Consider the following 18926-nt stretch of genomic DNA (forward strand, 5'->3'; position numbering starts at 1 on the left):
AGCCCGTGGGTTCACACCGCCTTACCATCCAGAAACCACAGCCTCGCGGAGCTCAATGCCCAGCTGAGGCCACTCTGGACGCTGACCTCAGGCACAGGCCCCGGGGCGGGGACTCACCTCCACACTGGTGGGGCAGCACTCCACGGCTCGGCTGAGCATGATTCTAGCGTCTTCAGGCTCTTCCAGCTCAACGGCCGCCTTCCACAAGCGAACCGAGTTTGGAACGTGTTCAAGGGCTGGGAGAGGGCCAACAAGAAACCAGGTCACAGAACAGGGGAAGCGAAAGCAACACACCGTGTCTGTGTCGCCGAGGATGCTGCTGCCGGCGGGGCCAGATGATCTCTGGCCTGAGTGACAGGCCGGGGCCTCACATGGACCCCTCAGGTCTGGGACAGACACAGACAAGGCCAGCGCCGACACCCTGAGTCAGCAAGGGCAGCAGAGAGGGCTGTGTGTCACCTCTAGGCCCACCCACACTTAACAGTCGATGACAAACAACAGTGCAGATGGGAGACGGCAACCCCGCACGGGGAAGGCCCACTGCACAGACTGCAGGCGCGGGCGTGCCGACACCACAGAACAGAAAGCGGACATGGCTCTGGGGTCTGTACCTGCCCAGGCTGTGTGCATCTGAGGCTCCTTCCTGGAGCACAAGAGCCAAGGCACCAGGAGCTGCTCCACGCTGACAGCAGGGGGGCCTCAGAGGCACACGCAGTGACACCGGGGAAGGGGACCCACTCTCAGAAGAGGCTACCACATCATGCAGTCCAGAAGCTTCCAAACCTTTGTTTAAGCAGCAGAGCCTTCAGATGAACTAACTGAAAAGCCCCAAACACAAGGCAGATAAGCGGAGCCCTGCAGTGGGATAACCAGGGAGGGCGAAGCAAGCCCTCCAGTCAGCCCCGGGCAGAGGGACAGGGACCGCAGAGCTGATGACGGCACGACACCAGAACACCTCTAAGGCAGCTTCCAACAGAGCTCTTCTTTGTTGAAAACACATGGGCCAGGCTAGGGAAAGCAGACCTCAGATTCAATGCTGCAGAATCTGCGGACCCACAAAGCTTCTCACGTGAAGTTGGGCAAAGACTGGGGCCAACTGGGGGACTTGGATAAAGCCAGGGTGTGACACCCTGAGAGTCCGTCCAGCAGAAACAGCCCGCTTCCTGTGTCTAGGGAGATGGGGCTTCTCCCTTTCATAGGCCCTATGAAAACAGGGTGCCCCTTTTCTCCCCAACAGCCAAACAAGTCAGCGGCCACCCAGGGCACAGCACACCACGCCAGTCCCTGGCTGGCGGCCGTCACGCTGGTGAGCAAGCAGCAGGACACACCCAGGTGCTCAACACAAGTGGGCCAGAGGTGGGGACACACCCCGTGAAGCCCAGGGGCCCACCCTCAGTGGGTTTCAGAGATTCCCATGGTTCAGGGCTCACAGGGACCTCCCTCTATGATGCACAATGAGCTGCCACTCCAGAGCCACCTGCCATGGTGGGCGATGCCCCAGCCTGCAGGGGCAGGGTTCTGCAGGGGTCAACAGTGCCTCGGGGTGTCCCTTTACCCACTTCCTGAAAACCTCAGGTTGCTGCAGGTGGGGGGTGAGCAGGGCAGCAGACAGCTCTGCAGCAGGTCCAGGCTGCAGCCAGGCTGCTTCTGACCTCACGTATCCAACAACACTTGGTCTCCCAGGGGCAGCCAGGGCACCGTAAGGGGCCTCAGGGGAGGCCTAATGGGAGTCAGAGCCCCTCCAGAACTGTGGGACAAAGCTACTCTCTCCTGCAGACACTGGCAGCCCCTGGCTGGCTGCTGGGCCCAGGCAGAGACCAGACCCTTGGCTTAGGGACGCTGAGTGACAAGTGACCTGGTTCATTCAACTGACTGGTCACTCTCTGAGACCAGCACACAGCTAGAGCAGATGCGGCGCAGCCTGGGTCAGGCAGAGCGGAGGTAGGCACGGCGCCAGGTGGGCTGCCCGGGCCTTGGGGCCGATGCTCCAGCACTGGCTGACCCACTGCACCTCCCCCGGCCCTACACTCATCACCTCAGGACTAAGGAGGAGACACCGGCACGCCTTACACAGGGCTCTGCACGGCGCACCAGCACAGCTGCCTGACCTGGAATCCAATGTTCACCCAACTGTCCCCTTGATCAACCGAGAGGGCTAGAAGACGGACCTACGCTGATTCAGGCAGCAGCAGAGGTCTGACTGTGCCTCCAGGAGCCGGAAGGAAGCCGGTGGAAGTCTGGGTTCTGAGGAGGAAGCTTCACATCCTGGTGCAGTAGGCCCACCGTCTGCTCTGTGGGGCCGCGCACAGCGCCATGGAGACAGGGTCACAGCCACACAGGATCCCCTCACAAGGCTCTGACGTTGCCGGCCACTGAGCTGAGTACACCCCAGGCCAGACCAAGCCGACACCCTAGACCTGTCCCATCTGGAGGGGCAGGCGCTGGTTCTTATGGGGTCGGACTGGCCCTCCCTGCCTGCAGGGCTCTGCCAGCACCACCGTCTGTGGAGTTACCCACCACGTATTTAAGAACTCACTTCACAGCAAAAGAGGTGCAGCAAAGGGCTTGGCCCCCAATTCTCCCCGACCTAACCACACCTCACCATCCAGTCCACCGCCCAGTAGAGCTGTAGGCCATCTGCTGAGCACGCAGGGCACCAGCAAGAGAAGCGCCCTGAAGCAACAGGATGCTACAGACACCATGACAGACAACCTCCTGCAGCTGGGCCCTCCCCTAGACAGGACACACAGGTCCACAGAGGAGCGCTGATGCTCGAGTGGCTCTGGGCTGCCTGTCACCAGCCCTGGGAGAGCCTGACTCCATCCCCACGTTTGAACTCTGCCATTGAGAGTTCTCATGCCAAGGGCAGATGTGTCCACGAAGGCGCACGGCCGTGGGTCCACTGCCCTGAAAGCAGAGGCGGGCCCAGATCCCAGGCCTCCTGGGGCCACTGGACCAGCCCTGGTTGCAGAAGTGGCCTGACTCCCACAGGGGATTGAGTTGCCACCATGTACAGGAGGGGACACCACGACTGGAGCCCAGAGTCCTGACTGAACATCCCTATTTCTCGGAGTTAAAGTTAACAGGAACCCAAGAGAGCAAGACCACTGAAGGCACCGCGCCTTCAGAGAAACGTCCAGAGAAAGAAGCCTGACCCGGTAGGGCGCCAGTGGAGGGAGCCAGCACAGAGCTACCCATCTTCTTCCTGCACTCCCCACCCGGCACAGCTCAGTCTCTAAGGCACAGAACACTCAGCTGGGCCCGTTAACCTCACCCAGCAGCGGGCACGATGCCCAGGACCCCAGCTCCACTTTTGGGGAAAGACTGGGAACTCCTCCGGGGCACTTCATCAACAGCCTGTGGGCTAGTGTCACAACCAACCTCAGCTGAGCAGCCTGGCTCCTGCCAAGGTGTCCCCAGAGGCCGAGAGTAGTCTGAACCAGACAGCCTGTGGACAGAGGCCACTGTGCTCTCCAGCCCAGCCCCAAGGGGAGGACACTTGGGTGCTGTCCCCACCTCGGCCAACCTGAGCCAGCAGAGCCAGGAGGCCCTCTCCCTTCTAGGCCCAGGACAGCCCAGAAACCAGGCACTCAATGCTCCCCTGAAGGCCCCACCTTCATGCCCAATCCCCTCTCCAAATGTGAAGCCAACTGGAAATGGTGAAGGCGGAGTGGCCACAAAGACATTCGACCATTCATCACACTGTGGCAGGGAAAATTCAGTAGAGCGTTCCTAAATAAATATTGCTAATTACCCAGAGTTTAATGTGTTTGTCATTAGAGAACTATTTTCCTGGCTGAAAAGAGATAAGTTGATTTAATAAACCAAGACAGGCGCTAACTTTCTGCTTCTGGCCTCATTTTGAGACTGGCTCTGAGCACTTAACATGCAACAGGGTTACAATCAAGAAACCAGACCCGAGAGAGGACAACACACTTGAAATCACACACACACTCACGCACAGTCAGGGTCACATGTGAGGTGGCCAACACCTGGCCCCTATCAAACAGACAGTAGAGTCAGAGACGTCGCCGGTAATCCCTGAATGACTGAGGGCACACGCCTCTCTCTGATGGTTCAAACACACATCTTAAGAACAAGAGCCAGAAACCTCCCCCGGAAAACGGCCCTCAACTCCACAAAATGCACCTCTTTCTCCCCTGCTACAAACGCGGGCAGCACAGCCACCTGCACAGGCTCACTGCACAGCAGCCCTCTGACCAGCACCTGCGGCAGACCAGAGATCACGAGCAGCGCCTGGTACACAGCTCTGGGGAAGGAGTGACACTCTTCTGCTCTCAATTCCACAGGCACAAAAAACACACTGCCCACGAAAGCTCCACCGTGGCAGGTACTCCTGGGTCGACTCCGTTTCCTGGGCATGCAAACCGTTCAGTGTGACATGAGCCAGTGGCACATACTGCCAGTGCGCTGCCTTGCAGGAATGTCATGAGATGGGAAGGAGTTTAACTAACATCCTGCTCAGTGCGGTTCTGCCCACCCTTTGCACACCACCTCATCAGGCCCAGGAAACAAGCCCTGGACGAGCATTGTCCAAGCTCAGCACCTGAGGAAGAACTGGGCCAGAGCAACTGCCCAACTCACTGCGGGTTGCATGGCAGGAAAAGGCAGGAGTGTGATCTCAACCCAAGCACCCGAGTCAGGGTGGAAATTTCCCTGACAGAGGGTCCAAGGGCAGAAGCCACCCAGCCCAGAAAAAGGCCTGGAGAACGCTAACCATTCCTGAGCTGTCCAGCAGAAGCCTGAGTGAAGCAGCAGAGAAGCTGCCCCCAGGAGCCCAGCACTGGAGTGGAGGACACAACACTCTTCATGGGGACACAGCACAGGCGCATCGCTCCTGACAGGCCTCCCTAAGCGGGGCTCACCTTTCCGAAGAACCCGCTTCTTGGCACGAATGTCTGTTTCCAGCTCTGCTGCTCTGATGTAAATCCTAACAGACTGCGGGAGGTGACGGACAGCTTGGGCTACCACAGCCTTGGCGGTGTCCCCGGGCTGCAGCCTGGCTGCTTCCAGCCAGACATCTTCACTCTGTAGAGTAAAGGACAGAACAGTAAGTGTCCAAGGCTGGAGGCCACAACAGAGCAGCGGGCACCCCCGGAAGCGCACACAGAGGCCTTGGAAACAGGAGGGCTGGGTTCATCAGATCCACGGCACCCAGGTTTTACAGTCAAATGGAAGTCCATCAGCTCAGCCTCAGACAGGCCTGCACCTGAGACCCCCTATAACACCAGCGCATGGGAACGTGGCCATGACATGTCTGTGTCCGGTGGGGAAAGACGTGCCGCAACACTGAAAGGAAAGGAGAGCCTGCCCTCCAGGATAGGACGTCAACCCACGGACCAGGTGGAGACGCACAGGCAGGTGGCCGTGGGGGTCCCACACACGCCTCATGTCCTGGGCCGGGGTCCACGGGGCATCTTTCTTAGTCAAGGGTACCCCCGTCTTCATAGCAAGCACACGGTCATTCAGAGGGTCTCACAGGGCCTTCTGAAGCTTATCTAACCACGCCGCTCCAAGAAAAAGTGCTGGGGTGGGCCCCTAAGCGTCAGCACTCGCCTCTAGGTCTCTAACGTCAGGGGAGGTAGACGGGCTGACCGACTCTGCTCTTTCTGGTTAAGGTTATCTTGCTACTAAACTAGCCCAGTCAAGCACTCACTCCGCGTAAACACAGGCAGGAGAGACCCTTTCCCACTCTCCCTCCTCCCTCGCCTGCCCTACCTGCCTGCAGCCTAAACACCAAAAGGCAGGCAGCTGACTCTAAGCCAAGCTCACTCCCACAGGCGCCCATGTGGCATAGACACTGAGGGTCCCTCGGGGGCTTGGGCAGCCTTCCCTCCAGGAGGACGCCCTACCTTGGGGCACATCTCTGTCCCCTTCATAATAAGATTCCGAGCTACTTGCAGCTTCCCAGTGACTTCCTCCAGGCGGGCCGATGCAATCCAGGCTGGCGGGTGGTGAGGGTTCGTCTCACGAACAGACTTGAGGAGCAGTCGCGCCTTCTTGATGTCACTGAGAGGCAAGAAAGCACAGGGTCAGGCCGCCACCTGCTGAGGGTGTGCCTGGCCCACCAAGGGGCCACTACAGACATGACTTCCGAACCAGCAAATCTGATGCCCCAGTGATAAAACCAACTCAAAACTCCATCAGCACCCTTCCAAGCCTGCTTATTAACACACACGCAAACAGGCCCTGAGCACCAGGTCGAGGTCAGAGGCCTGGTACACGACTAGCAAGCTGCTCGCCAGCTCAGCGAGCAGAGACTTGGAGTGTCATTTCAACACATTTAATGTCCACAGTGAATGGACATGGACACAGATACTTTTAAACAGAAAATTGAACTACTCCACTATGTATTTCTTAGACCATCCACATCCTCTTTTGGTTGCTTATTTTTCAAATGAAATCCAAAATGTTCCAGGAGACCTGAGCCTGCGCCGGCCAGTGGTTCTGCAGGCACTCACTTGATGTCGCCTCCGTGGGTCGGGATCATGGAATTCAGATCTGTCAGGTAGCCTTTGGGGTCGACCACAGTCTGCCCACTCACTGAGTCAGACACCTGCAACACAGGCCAGGCAGAGCTGGTCAGACAGAGCCAGGAATGCCTGAAACAAAGTCCTTAGAGGGTCCCAGGAGCCCCTTCCCGCAGTCCTGACTACCAATGGATATGGAAACTTTGAAAGTAAAAACAACTTTAACTTAAACAATAGTTTGTAATGAAATATGCAAATTTCATCCATACAGAACAAAGATTTCTATTCAAAAACTGAAACCGTAAAAGTCTTAGGGGAAAAAACTAAAATGAACACATAAGAAAGGTCCACCTGAGAATGAGTGAAACCCAGAAATCATAAAGTAAGACTATTTCAGTTAACGTTCTTTAAGTTTTCACGTAGCAATTCATTGTATCATTCTCTCTAGTTGTGAGTCTTAAAGTTACTGTGACAACAACAAAAAAACCTGAGTGAAAAATGAGCAAAAACACAAGATAAGAAAAGGATGAAAGGCATACAGATGGGAAGGAAGAAATAAAACTTCCTTTGTTTGCAGATGATTTGATTATGTACAAAATCCGAAAAAATCAACAAAAAAAACCTCCAAGAGCTAATAAGGCTGCAGGACACAAGGTTAACATCCAAAAGTCAACAACTGCCCTACACGCCAGCAACGAACACAAGCAATCTGAAATTAAAAACACAGCTCTTACATTAGCACCCAAAATTGTGAAACACTGGACTCTCGAACAACACAGCTTTGAACTGCGTGGGTCCACACGCACTTGCAATTTTTCACTAAACACGTACTGCAGCACTACAACGATCAGCTGCTGGCTGAATCCCAGGACGCGAAGACCCTCCGTCGCGTACGGGTCAGTGCCCCCAACATCACCCACACCTGGGTACTAACCTTACAAACACATACAAGGTATATGTGAGGAAAACCACAAGCCTTTAATGAGTGAGCTCAAAGAAAAACTAAATAAACAGAGAAAGATTAGATGCTCATGCACAGAAAAACTCAACATCGTCAAGAAGTCAGTTCTTCCCAACTTGACCTGAAGATTCACTGTAATCCCAATCAAAATCCCTGCAAGTTATTCGTGGATCCACACCAGCTGATTCTAACGTCTACACGGAGAGGAGGCCAACACAACACTGAAGCAGAAGAACAAGGCTGGAGGACACCACCCAACTGTAAGACGTACGATAAAGCTGCACCGATGCAGCGTGGTATTGCTGCCCCCACCCCCGAAAAAGAGAAACAGACTAACGAAACAGAATAAGGAACCTGGAAAGAGACCCACATAAATACAGTCAATTAATGTTTGACAAAGGAGCAAAGGCAATGCAATGGAGAAAGAACAGTTTTTGACAAATGGTGCTGAAACAACTAGACACACAGGTACAAAAAAATGAACACAGGCTCAAACCACACACCCTTCACAAAAGTTACCTCAAAACGAGCCACAGATCTAAAGGTAAAGTGCGAAACTCTGAAACTCCCAGACGGCAACACAGGAGAAAATCTAGATGACCTGCGGTTTGGCAATGCCTTTTTAAATACAACAGCAAAGACACAATCCGTGTAGGAAACTGAAAAACTGGACATCATTAAATTTAAAATTTCCTCTGTGACAAACACTGTCAAGAGAATGAAAAGACAAGTCACAGACAGGAGAAAACGTGTGAAAAAGACACATCAGATAAAGAACTGGTATCCAAAATACACAAAGAACTCTTAAAACTCAAGAAAACAAACTCAATGAAAAAACGGGTCAAAAACCTTAACAGACCCATCACCATGGAAGATACACAGATGACAAAAAACCACATGAAAAGATGCTCCACGTCACGTCATCAGGGACATGCAAGTTAAAACAACAATGGAATAACACTACACACCTATCAGAACAGCCAAAATCCAGAACCCTGTCAACACCAAGTGCCAGCGAGGATGTGGCACAGCAAGAACCCTCGCTCGCTATTGCCGGGGATGCAGGACAGAGCGGCCACTCTGCAGACAGTCTGGCGATTTCCTACCACACGATCCAGCAACTGCGCTCCTTGGTATTTACCCAAAAGAGCTGAAAACTCATATCCATACAAAAACCTCATACATTTACAGGCATTTTATTCACAACTGCCAAAACGCAGAAGCAACCAGGATGTCCTTCAGCAGGTGAATGAATAAATAAACTGGGGTGCATCCAGACAGTGGAATATCGTTCAGCTAAAAAGAAGTAAGTTTCAAGCCACAAAAAGACATGGAGGAACTTTAAATGAATATAACTAAGTAAAAGAAGCCTGTCTGAAAAGGTTCCAACCATACGACACTCCGGAAAAGGCAAAACTATGGACATAGTAAAAGATGAGAAGTTGGTAGAAGAGAGGGAGGAAGAGAGGGAGGACCAGACGGAACACAAGGGACCTTGAGGGCAGTGAAGCGGCTGTGTGACACTGTAATGGTGGATACGTGTCATTGCACACTTGTCCAAACCCACAGAACACACAACACCGTGAATCATGTTCACACCCAGTGCAAACTATGGACTTGGGTGATGATGAGATACAACATAGATTTATGAATTTAACAAACGCACCACTCTGTGGAGGATGTTGACCACGGGGAAGACTGTGTGTGTGCATGTGGGAAATCTCTGTACCTTCCTCGAGACTCTGCTGTGATCTAAAAGCTCTCTTAAAAAGAAAAAAGTCCTTTAAAAAAAATGGGCAAAGGCCTTAAACAAACACGTCTCCAAGGAAGAGATATAAATCACCAAGCAGGGAAATGCGAATGGAAACCACTACTTCACACTCATCAGGACGGCTACCACCAAAAAGCCGGGAAACAACAAGCGTCGTCAAAGGCGTGGAAAAGCTGGAGCCCCTGTGCAGCGCTGCCATGCTGTAAATCTAAAACGGTGCAGCTGCTGTGGAAAACAGTATGGTGGGTCTTCAAAAATTAAACCTAGAATTGTCACGCGATCCAGCAATTCCATTCTGGGTATATACTCAAAAGAATTGAAAACAGGAACTTGGTCAGACACTTGTACACCAAGGCTCACAGCAGTACGGCTCGCAGCCACCCCAAATCCCACCAAAAGGTGGAAGCAACCCAAGCGTCGTGACAGGTGAACAAACAAAATGTGCTGTGTGCAGGCATACAGTGTCGTACTGTTCAGCTTTCAACAGGAAGGATATCCTGACATGTCCTGCAACGTGGGCGAGCCCTGAGGACGTAAGTGAGCCTCGGTGAAATGACCCAGTCCTAAAAGGACAAACACTGTACGACTCTATTCATTTGAAGTTCCTAGAGAAGTCAAGTCAGAGACAGAAAGCAGGATGGGGTTACGAGGGGCTGGGGGAGGCGATGGAGAGTTCGTGTCTAAATGGGGACAGAGTTTCAGTTTGGGAAGATGAGAAAGTTCTGGAGACAGATGGTGGCGATGGCTGCACAATATGAATGCATTTAATGCCACTGACCTATACACTTAAAAATGTAAACTTTACATTATATATAAAAAAAAAGTACCATAATAAAGTTTTTTTTTACAGAAAGTATTTCTATATTCCACACAAAAGTGTGAAAGCAATAATGAACTAAAAAAGACACACGAAAACATAAATGATACTGGCAATAAAACAATGTCGAGAGGGAAGCGGGCAACTGACAGCAGAGGCACTTCACAGAAGGGGCGCCAGGGACCAGCACACGAGAGAGGCTCAGCTCCACCCCGAACAGGAGTGCAGACTGAGTGGGGGGCTTGTGGGAGGGATGTGCCCCTCAGACTGGCCAAGACAAAGACAACATCCCTCTGACCAGGGTTGCCAATGGTGTGACCACCATGTGATCACCATGACCTGGTGTGACCAGGCATGCTCACCCATGACGCTGAGTGTGAAATGTCTTGTCTCTGAGTGACAATTCTGCACTTAAGTGAAAATATGCAGATCCAACAATTTCACTAAAGATACTATAAAAATGATTACTGACACCTGCAAAGATAGAAAAACAAGGAGCTCACCAAAACAGGGTCTGTGATCACAGGAAAAGGGGAAACCTGGGTGGGAAGGGGTAAATCGGGAGCTCGAGATTTTGCAGATACTGACTACTATGTATAAAACAGATAAACAACAAGTTTATACTGTACAGCACAGAAAACTATATTCAGAATTTTATAGTAACCTATAATGAAAAAGAACATGGAAATGAATACATGTATGCACATATATGACCAAAACATTGTGCTGTACACCAGAAATTGACACATTGTGAACTGACCATACAAAAATGCAAAAAAAAAAATAGAAACCACCCAAAAGGCCCATCAAACATTAAACCATGATACTCACACACAACGAACTGCTCTCCCATTTATAAAATACATACTTAGTAACATGAAAATGTAGTTTTTCAGATCTGTAAGTTTCTAAGCTCTTTTTACTGCAAAACATTTGCTCACCATAAAAATTTCAAGTAGTACAGCAAAAATCCAATAAAAATTTAAAAATTTACCACTGCATCAAACAGTAATGGTTGAGTAGCTCACTCTACTAATTTCTACTTCTAAGTATGTGTGAAAATTTTCCTTAAAAATGTTTACACAAAGCGTTCCTTGGTGGCTTAGGTGTGGAGCCCTGGACACGTCCTTGGCGTGTGCAAACGCCTCTGGGTGGACACGCTTCCCTACACACACGCTGCTCTGCCTCTGGGCTTCATGTGCATGATGACTCTTCTTCAGTGTGTTGGTTCCTTTGACTTTATGGTGCTTTCTATTATGCAAACATTTGTAATTTGCACGTAGTCAAATTTGAAAAGGACTTCCTTCACGGTTTCTGATGTGCACGTCAGGATGAGACAGGGTTTTCACGAGCACTGAACAAAGAGCACGCCCCTAGGAACCAGCACAACTGCTAGGTGCAGGAAGAAAGCATGCACAATCACTGCTTTTGGAGTGGGAAGGGTGTTGGTATGTCAGTGGGAAGCCATGTGGCCTTCGTTTGGCGCCCGTCAAGCAGCCTTCCATCACCTGCGTCGGCCTGAGGCCTGAGGGAGCAGGAGAACCACACCGGGGGCTGGCCCTCCGCTGCTGGCACTCAGTGCACTGCCCCTGCGCCCACCCCATAGGTGGCTACACAGGCCGGCCAGAGTGCAGAGTCCTGCCACTTTTCCTAAAGGGACAAGGACCAGTATGTCATCATTGGTCTGCTTAACTTGTGACAAAGCACTTCAAAAGATGAACTTTTCACAAATATATATCCGCTTAAGAATCAAAACAAAAAACCTTTTGATATGATCTACAGGAACCCACACGGGACACAAACCACACCTGGCTCAGCCTCATGTCCATCAGGGTATTCCTGGCTTGGCCAATCTTCCTCATGTCCAGCTCGCCTGTGCCAGGTGTCATCAGTCCAGGAGTCATTCCACCTGGGTATGGAGTGTTCAGTCCGCCCGGATAGGGGGTGTTAAGACCTCCAAATTGCTGAGGGGAGAAAGCATAAGATGCTGGCTTGTGTTTTCACATGGGAGAACCTCATCTTTCCAAAATCCCTCCATGTAGCCTGATGCGGGAACTGCTGCGCAGCACAGCTGCTGACCTGCAGGAGCACCTCCTCCAACTCCAGCACCCCACGCCCCTCCCACCACTCATCTTTCCCACCAGAAAGGAGCCACCCTCCTCAGATGCTCACAGTCTGTCGGGGATCCACCGAAGTGTGGTTCTCTCCAGTCTGTAAGTGTTTGGCAAAGAAGCTGTCGGGAACAGGGGTCAGCTTCTCGTAGCGTGGGTTCCTCTGGCGCTTGTTCCTGGCGTCGCCAACCTCAGGGATGCTCAGCCACTCTTCCTCCGTGACTTCTGCCAACTTCCTCTGCAAGCGTCGGCCCCCAAAACATTAATTCTCTGGCAGAATTTCACATGCACAAGAAAAACTACGCTTTCCCAGACCCTTGTTCCCCAAATCATTATGCCCTAGAAAAGAGTTTGATGTAAAGACAGTTATCTCTTTCATTTGGAAAATCAACTTGTTGGACCAGCTCTACTTCACTCAGACGCAAACTGTCAAAGCCCAGAAGACACAGTTTAGAAAACCCTACATCTAAATGGAGTTAAAGTTACAAAGAAAGTAAACTCATTTATCCCAACTTTTTTGGTGAGGAGAGGCTTTTGCCTGCATATACGTGTAAGTAAACACACAAAGAAGGGACCTTCCTTCCATGTGAACTGAACAAAAAGCAAAGTTAGCACAGTCTCATCAGTTTCACCCCAGAGCAGTCTGCTCTCTGCTGGGCAGCGTGTGAGCAACAGTTCCACCCATCTGCTCACCTTGAGATCTGAGAACTGCTGCTGGATTTTGGGGCGTTCCATACGGTATTTCTCAATTTCTTCTTTCTCCCTTTGCTCCCTAGGAAGTAAAATCCGTGCATAGGTTATAAATACTGGATGTGCATACTGAAACAGTCATTTTACTAATCCTAATTAAATCACCAAAAGAGTAATTCCACACACTCAGCACCTAAATCAAATATATTTTAAGGCAACAATGGATATATTCACAAATAATTCAATTCTCTACCAAATGAAAACATGCAGAAATTCACTAAAAAAAACCACTGTCTTACTCTGATAAATACTTGCATTTGAACACAAGTGTGTTTACTGCTTTAAAATTCTACAAAACTCCGTAGGGCCATCCCATGAATACTCAACTCAGAAGAAAATCTGAACCACTGCTCCACTTGTCCATCCAACTCTCTGCTCAATCTGTCACTGTCTCCCACCCTTCCAAGTCAAGTCACCTGCAACAAACCAGCTGTCCACTGCTCGTCTGCCAGAACTAATGGTCTATATCCTCACCCACATGCTAACTGGCCTCCAGGAACTGAGAGCTCCTAGGTTGCTGGTGATTTAGGACCAGGTCAGATGTGAACACAAAGAGCAGTGGGAAACTGGCAAAGTATCAACCAAGCAGGGTAAACTGGAGTGGACATGAGCCCAGCAGCTAAGACTTCCCAACACTGAGATGTACACTTTCCTCTAGAAGGTCAGGTGGGAATGTGAAAGTATTACGACAAATGAATGCCTAGAAAAGACAAACACCCTTCTGTGGGCTGGAGATGAGTCTGACATCATGGCTCCTGACAGAAAGCACACACAGACATCCCCGCCAGGTTTTTTGGCCGAAGACGTTCCGTTTCTGGCCGAAGATTTTAATCAAGCCTCAGGCTCCAATTTTCCATTCCTCAGGAAATGCTGAAAGCGTAACAAGTAAAAGGGCACCCTGAGGAGATGGGCGGAGGCGGGACACACGCTGAGGGGTGGCTCCGACTGTGTCCTGGCCCGGAAAAGGCAGTTCTATGCTGTTCTGGGCACAAGCAGGGAAAATGGGATGTGGACTGGCTAACAAAGACGGACTACTCGGTGCTGGAGTGAAGACACCCTGAGGGGCCCAGCGAAGACCACCTGCGGATGCAGAAGAAGCAAATGTGCAAACTGTGTGCAGCACAGAGACCACACAGGGCATGCGTGTCCGCCCCACTGCTCCCTCTACCTGTCTGTCCCGCAAAAACTTCTCAAAAGACTACACTTCCCTAAAACCACTTAATACGACAACTTTCTATGTGTTAATGAATGAATGCCAGAAGACTGGAATCAAACCTTCTTTAATACACGAACCATGCACATTTAATTACTATATATGTATGTATACATACATATATAAATTCACTCACACTGATTTAATAACATTTTTCTAAACCTCCACTGAAAAGCAGTATTTCTCTTTTCTAAAGTAATCTTGAGGGGAGGATATAGCTCAGTGGTAGAGCACATGTTTAGCATGTACAAGGTCCTGGGTTCAACCCCCAGTACCTCCATTAAAAAATAAACAAATAAACCTAATTACCTCCTCCCCAAAATTGGTTAACTAATTAATTAATTAAGTAGTACCAAAAAAGTTCTAAAAAAAAAAAATCTTGAAAAAAAACCGTGAAAATTTTTAAAATTCTACATATATTATGGGAAGTAACAAAATTGTACGTATGATGAGCAACAGAAAGAAAAAAGTGAGCCAATATGTTAACCGTTACATTCCAGACTTACAAGTAAGTGTTATCCTCTTATCCACAATTACTCTCACTGCCCTGATAGTCTACAATAAGAATGTATTCATTCTGTAATAAAACATTTTAAAAAAGTATAAAGTAATAAAACTTATTATAGTTTGCAAGACCTTGTGCTGACTTTGCATAAATTTCCCCAGAAAGGACAAGGAATCAGAAAGCTGCCACGGAGGTGACATCAACACAGCAGACGTGCTGGACTAAGTTCAATGCAGCACATCCACCCGAGGGCCCCTGCGGGAGAGCGGTCTTCCCTCAACAGACCCCCAAAGACTCAAGGCACATCCTCCTTCGGCCTGCCTGGGCCTCGCTCCCCCAGGCTCACGCAGTCTGTCCCCACCAGCCCAGCCCAGCCCTGCTGTGTGGACCGAGATTCTCCAGACACAGCACCTGCCCACAAGGACTGAAATGTTCACCTGCCATCTTCAGTTAACCTCTAATTTACCTAGTACACAGTGACCAACATCACCACACACATTTCGAAGATGGTAACCCTGACGTGTAGTCAGACTAATTCCCCAAATTCTGCTGACTTCTAGAAAGCTCTCCACTCCAGTCCCCAGGCTACTCTGCAACAGCCCAGGGTTTTCCAAGTGTGACTGCCTTAAAGAAAGACGCAGGTGACCGCAAAGCTGAGCAGACACACATATTATTCTTGCAACTTTTCTCCAAGTCTGAAATAAACCAAAGTAAAACTTTTTTTAGAAGTTGGATAAATAGAGTGTGAAGAGCTTTACCGTCTCTCTTTCCTCCTTTCATCCATTCTTTTATCCAGAGCCGCGTAGATAGCATCCGCCTCCTCGTCATCCTTCTCGTAGGGCCCGCTTGAGAAGAGGCTCCCAGCATAGCCGTTAAACTGAGAAGCACACAACAGAGATCAGCCTCTCCTCCAGCACAGCCCCCACCAGCAGAAACAGAGCACGTATGGCTGCAAAATGCTTGCTAAGCATTTTTTTAAATCGTCAAACCCAAACTGAGGGATAAGAAAAGAGCTGATGAGTACTCTTCAAGAGCCAAGGGCATGAGAGGCAGAGTATCCGCACCAATCAGAAGAGACACAGAAGGGGACACAGATGCACCGTGGGATCCTGGACTGGGTCCTGGGCCAGAAGCATGATGACAGAGGTGGAAAAACCAGTAGAATTCAGAAAAGATCTGGAGGTTAGTTAACAATGCTGCATCAGTTTCAACCTCCCTCAAGACTAGTATTGGGTCATGTGAGATGGGGAAAAGCTTGTGAAGGGGATGCAGAAATTCTTCATGTTACTTTTGGAAGTCCCTGTAAATTTAAAATTATTTCAGAACTGAGGTGGGAGGGCATAGCTCAAGTGGCAGAGCACATCTTAGCATGCATGAAGTCCTGGGTTCAATCCCCAGTACCTCCTCTAAAAAATTGACAGATAAGTTAATCTAACTACCTCCCCCACCAAACAACAAAATAAAAAAAATTTATTTCAGAATTGAATTTTTAAAAATCTTTTCTTCTGGGGAGAAATGCCATCTGTCATAACACGCCTGTAAAAAACATCAGCTGACCAAATACCAACTAAGAAGATGACTGCTAAAGCAAAAGAAAGCAGATATTACCACCAATTCCACTTAAAATGTTTATTAAAGCCCGGTCGAGACAAAACCCAACACAGCAGCTCTAACATGTGCAAGCGCACCTCTTCTGAAGACAGTGTATATTTCTTTCCACTTTTCCTGCTCCCCCTCACACTGAGCGAGCCCCCCAGTCCGTGAGCAGCTGAGATAGCAAGTGTCCCGCCACCCCCAGTGCCCGCAGCGCACAGGGTCACAGGGTGAGAAGTGGGGTGAGAAGTAGGGTGAGAAGTGGGGCAAGTGGGCGCCGGCCAGCCAGCCAGCACGGGTCACCTCATCGTAGTTGGTGTCGTTCAGGTCCTCGTCATCATCGTCCGCAGCTTGGCTCTTCTTCATCTGGTCCCCCACCGTCCGCTTGCCCGGGGGCGCATGGCGGTCATCAACCGGATCATTGGCGTCGCGGGCAGGCCCGATGTCTGACCGGGTGGTGAAGCCAGTGGCACTGCAGGAGACCCCAAGATGCTTGATTATCTGGCTGGCCTTGTCCCTGGGCTCTTCCCTCCATGGCAGCCATGTGACAGCACCTCCAACTCCTCTGGGAAACCTCCCAAGGTGCCGGTGGCAGGAACCACACAAGGCCGTGCTCCCAAACATCAAAGATCTGTTCTCCTCAGGAGGGAAACCTGAGGTGGTTACCAAGGCCATCTTCTGCCACCCTCCAACCTCCTTGACAGAGATTCGCCAAGGTACCAGAACCCTCTCCTCATCCAAGTCCCAGTTTCCCGTTTTCAACAACCTGCTAATCACCTTCCTCTCCAAATCCAAGCAGGACCTCAGACCCCTTGGCCCAGTCAGAGTTCCTCTTCTGTGACCACCTTGCAGCTGCTCTGAGCTGTTTCAGCTGACAGTGGCGGTGCATCCTGGGCACCACGGCATGAGCTTTGCCTCCTCCCCGCCATCACCAAGTCCTTCGGGTCTACCTCCAAAATCCCTCCTCCCATCACAGCTGGCAACCAAGTTAGCTCCCCCGCAGGTAACCTTCCTCTGCTTCAGCACAGCTCTGCCTCTCCAGTGCCTGCAGGAGCTCTGGCTCCTGTGACCTCCACCCACTACACATTCTACTCACAGAGACTCCTGGCAATTCCCTCCTCTTCCTCCATGCCTCATATCTTTCCTCAACTGCCCAACATAGAAAACATCAGTGTCTCCTAACCTTGAATCTTACCCCAAACTGGCTCAAATGTTGATTGCTAGAACCCGAGTTCTAAATCTGTTCCTCTGTGTACTTATTTATGCAAATACCACATCTCTCCTAGTAAACTACAGGTTCTCAGAAGATGGTGTCAATATCTTAGACTTGTGTGTACCCCAGATTGTGACATCCATAACATAATTCACCCATAATATGCCCAAAGGGAGAAACAACCGTCTTCCTTCCTAACCAAACGAACAACAAACAGGATGACAATGACTGCTTGTTTACTCAATTTATGGCAGTCATCTGTGTGGCAGGCACGGGGGACTCTGACGCCTCACACATGCCATCCGGCCTTGGGGAGCTGGGAGTCTGGACAAGCAGTGCATGACGGCCAACACGGCACAGCGAGTGGCCGGGGCGGTGGGGAGAGAATCAGGTATGCTCACGACAAGGCCGGGGGTCTGCCCGGCCTGGGGAGGGTGGCCCCGGCGCTCTGACTACGTGACAGGGACTCGGCCCCTCGCCCCTGCGACAGCAAGACGGTGTCACCACCCACCTCGGAGACGAAAACCGGGCTCGGAGCCGAGGCGCGAAGTCCAGGTTTCCCCCCCTTGGCGGCAGGCGCCTCCCTCGGGTCTGTCCTAACCCAAAGCGCCCGTCTTCCCTCACGGACCGCGCCACGCCGCCCGGCACCCTTCAGACCCCACGCAAGCACTACTCTCGCCCTCCCCGCGCCGCCGGCGGCTGCCCCGACCCGGCCGCCTCCGGCGGGTCCTGCGCGGGCCCCTGCGCCCAGCGCGCGGCCCGCCCCAGGCCTCACCCCCGGCCCAGCCCCGGCACGTAGCCGAGCGGCGCGGGCATGCCCAGGAACGGCTTCTTCTTCTTGTTCATGGCGCTGGTGATACCGACGACCGGGAAGGAACGGGACAGAGGCCGCGACCGAGGCGAAAGACCACAGCTGTCCCAGGCCCCGCCGCAGGAAGAGGCCGCCGGCCTGCGTCACCCGCGCCCCGGAAGCAGAGCGGAGCCCCGCCCACCACGGACTCCTCGGGCGGAAGTTCCCGAAACGCGACTTCCCGCGGCTTCCAGTGGTTTCTGGACGCTACCGAGAGGCCGAGATGCGGCGAGCGCTCGCGCGGCAGCGCCTGCTCGCGGCGCGGTGGGCTGGTGACATCTTCCTGGACTAGCTCCGCAGGACCTCGGCGCTGAGCCTGGGGCGTCCCTTCTCACTGCCTGTTCTCGATGCATTTCCGAGACGTGCCTGTACGAGCAGGACCCATGGGTCCCCTTCCACCCTAAGCCAGCCCCGTCGTCAGGGACCCCTGAGCCGCCCACCCTGCCCTTCAGAGTCGCCCTGGCTTGGGGCAGGGCCTAACACATCTGAGCGGGCTGCACACCTAGCCAGTGTGTAAGCTTGTGCGGTGTGTATTGCGGTGATTGCGGTGCCCCCATGTGCAGACTGCTGCCTTGGCTCTTCGCACTCAGATTTCTGGGCTCGGTCCTGGCGCTGGTACCTATACAAGCCCCACTCACACCCCCACCATAC

At 51.5% G+C, this 18926-nt stretch overlaps 1 protein-coding gene across 1 annotated transcript in view; it reads right to left on the bottom strand.

The window, feature by feature from the left end:
• The window catches only part of PRPF6 (pre-mRNA processing factor 6), a 37161-nt gene extending 18770 nt beyond the window's left edge, over window positions 1-18391 (bottom strand). Inside the window, exons 1-10 of the mRNA XM_064496865.1 lie at window positions 18201-18391; window positions 16516-16684; window positions 15378-15496; window positions 12845-12923; window positions 12213-12389; window positions 11849-12004; window positions 6483-6577; window positions 5874-6030; window positions 4887-5049; window positions 118-236 (exon numbers count right to left, since the gene is read on the bottom strand). Of these exons, the coding sequence (XP_064352935.1) occupies window positions 118-236; window positions 4887-5049; window positions 5874-6030; window positions 6483-6577; window positions 11849-12004; window positions 12213-12389; window positions 12845-12923; window positions 15378-15496; window positions 16516-16684; window positions 18201-18271 (1305 nt within the window). The 5' untranslated portion in view covers window positions 18272-18391. The remainder of the gene's footprint in view (window positions 1-117; window positions 237-4886; window positions 5050-5873; window positions 6031-6482; window positions 6578-11848; window positions 12005-12212; window positions 12390-12844; window positions 12924-15377; window positions 15497-16515; window positions 16685-18200) is intronic.
• Window positions 18392-18926: the final 535 nt, after the last annotated feature.

This window comes from Camelus dromedarius, chromosome 18 (genome assembly GCF_036321535.1).
Source record: "Camelus dromedarius isolate mCamDro1 chromosome 18, mCamDro1.pat, whole genome shotgun sequence".
NCBI lineage: Eukaryota > Metazoa > Chordata > Mammalia > Artiodactyla > Camelidae > Camelus > Camelus dromedarius.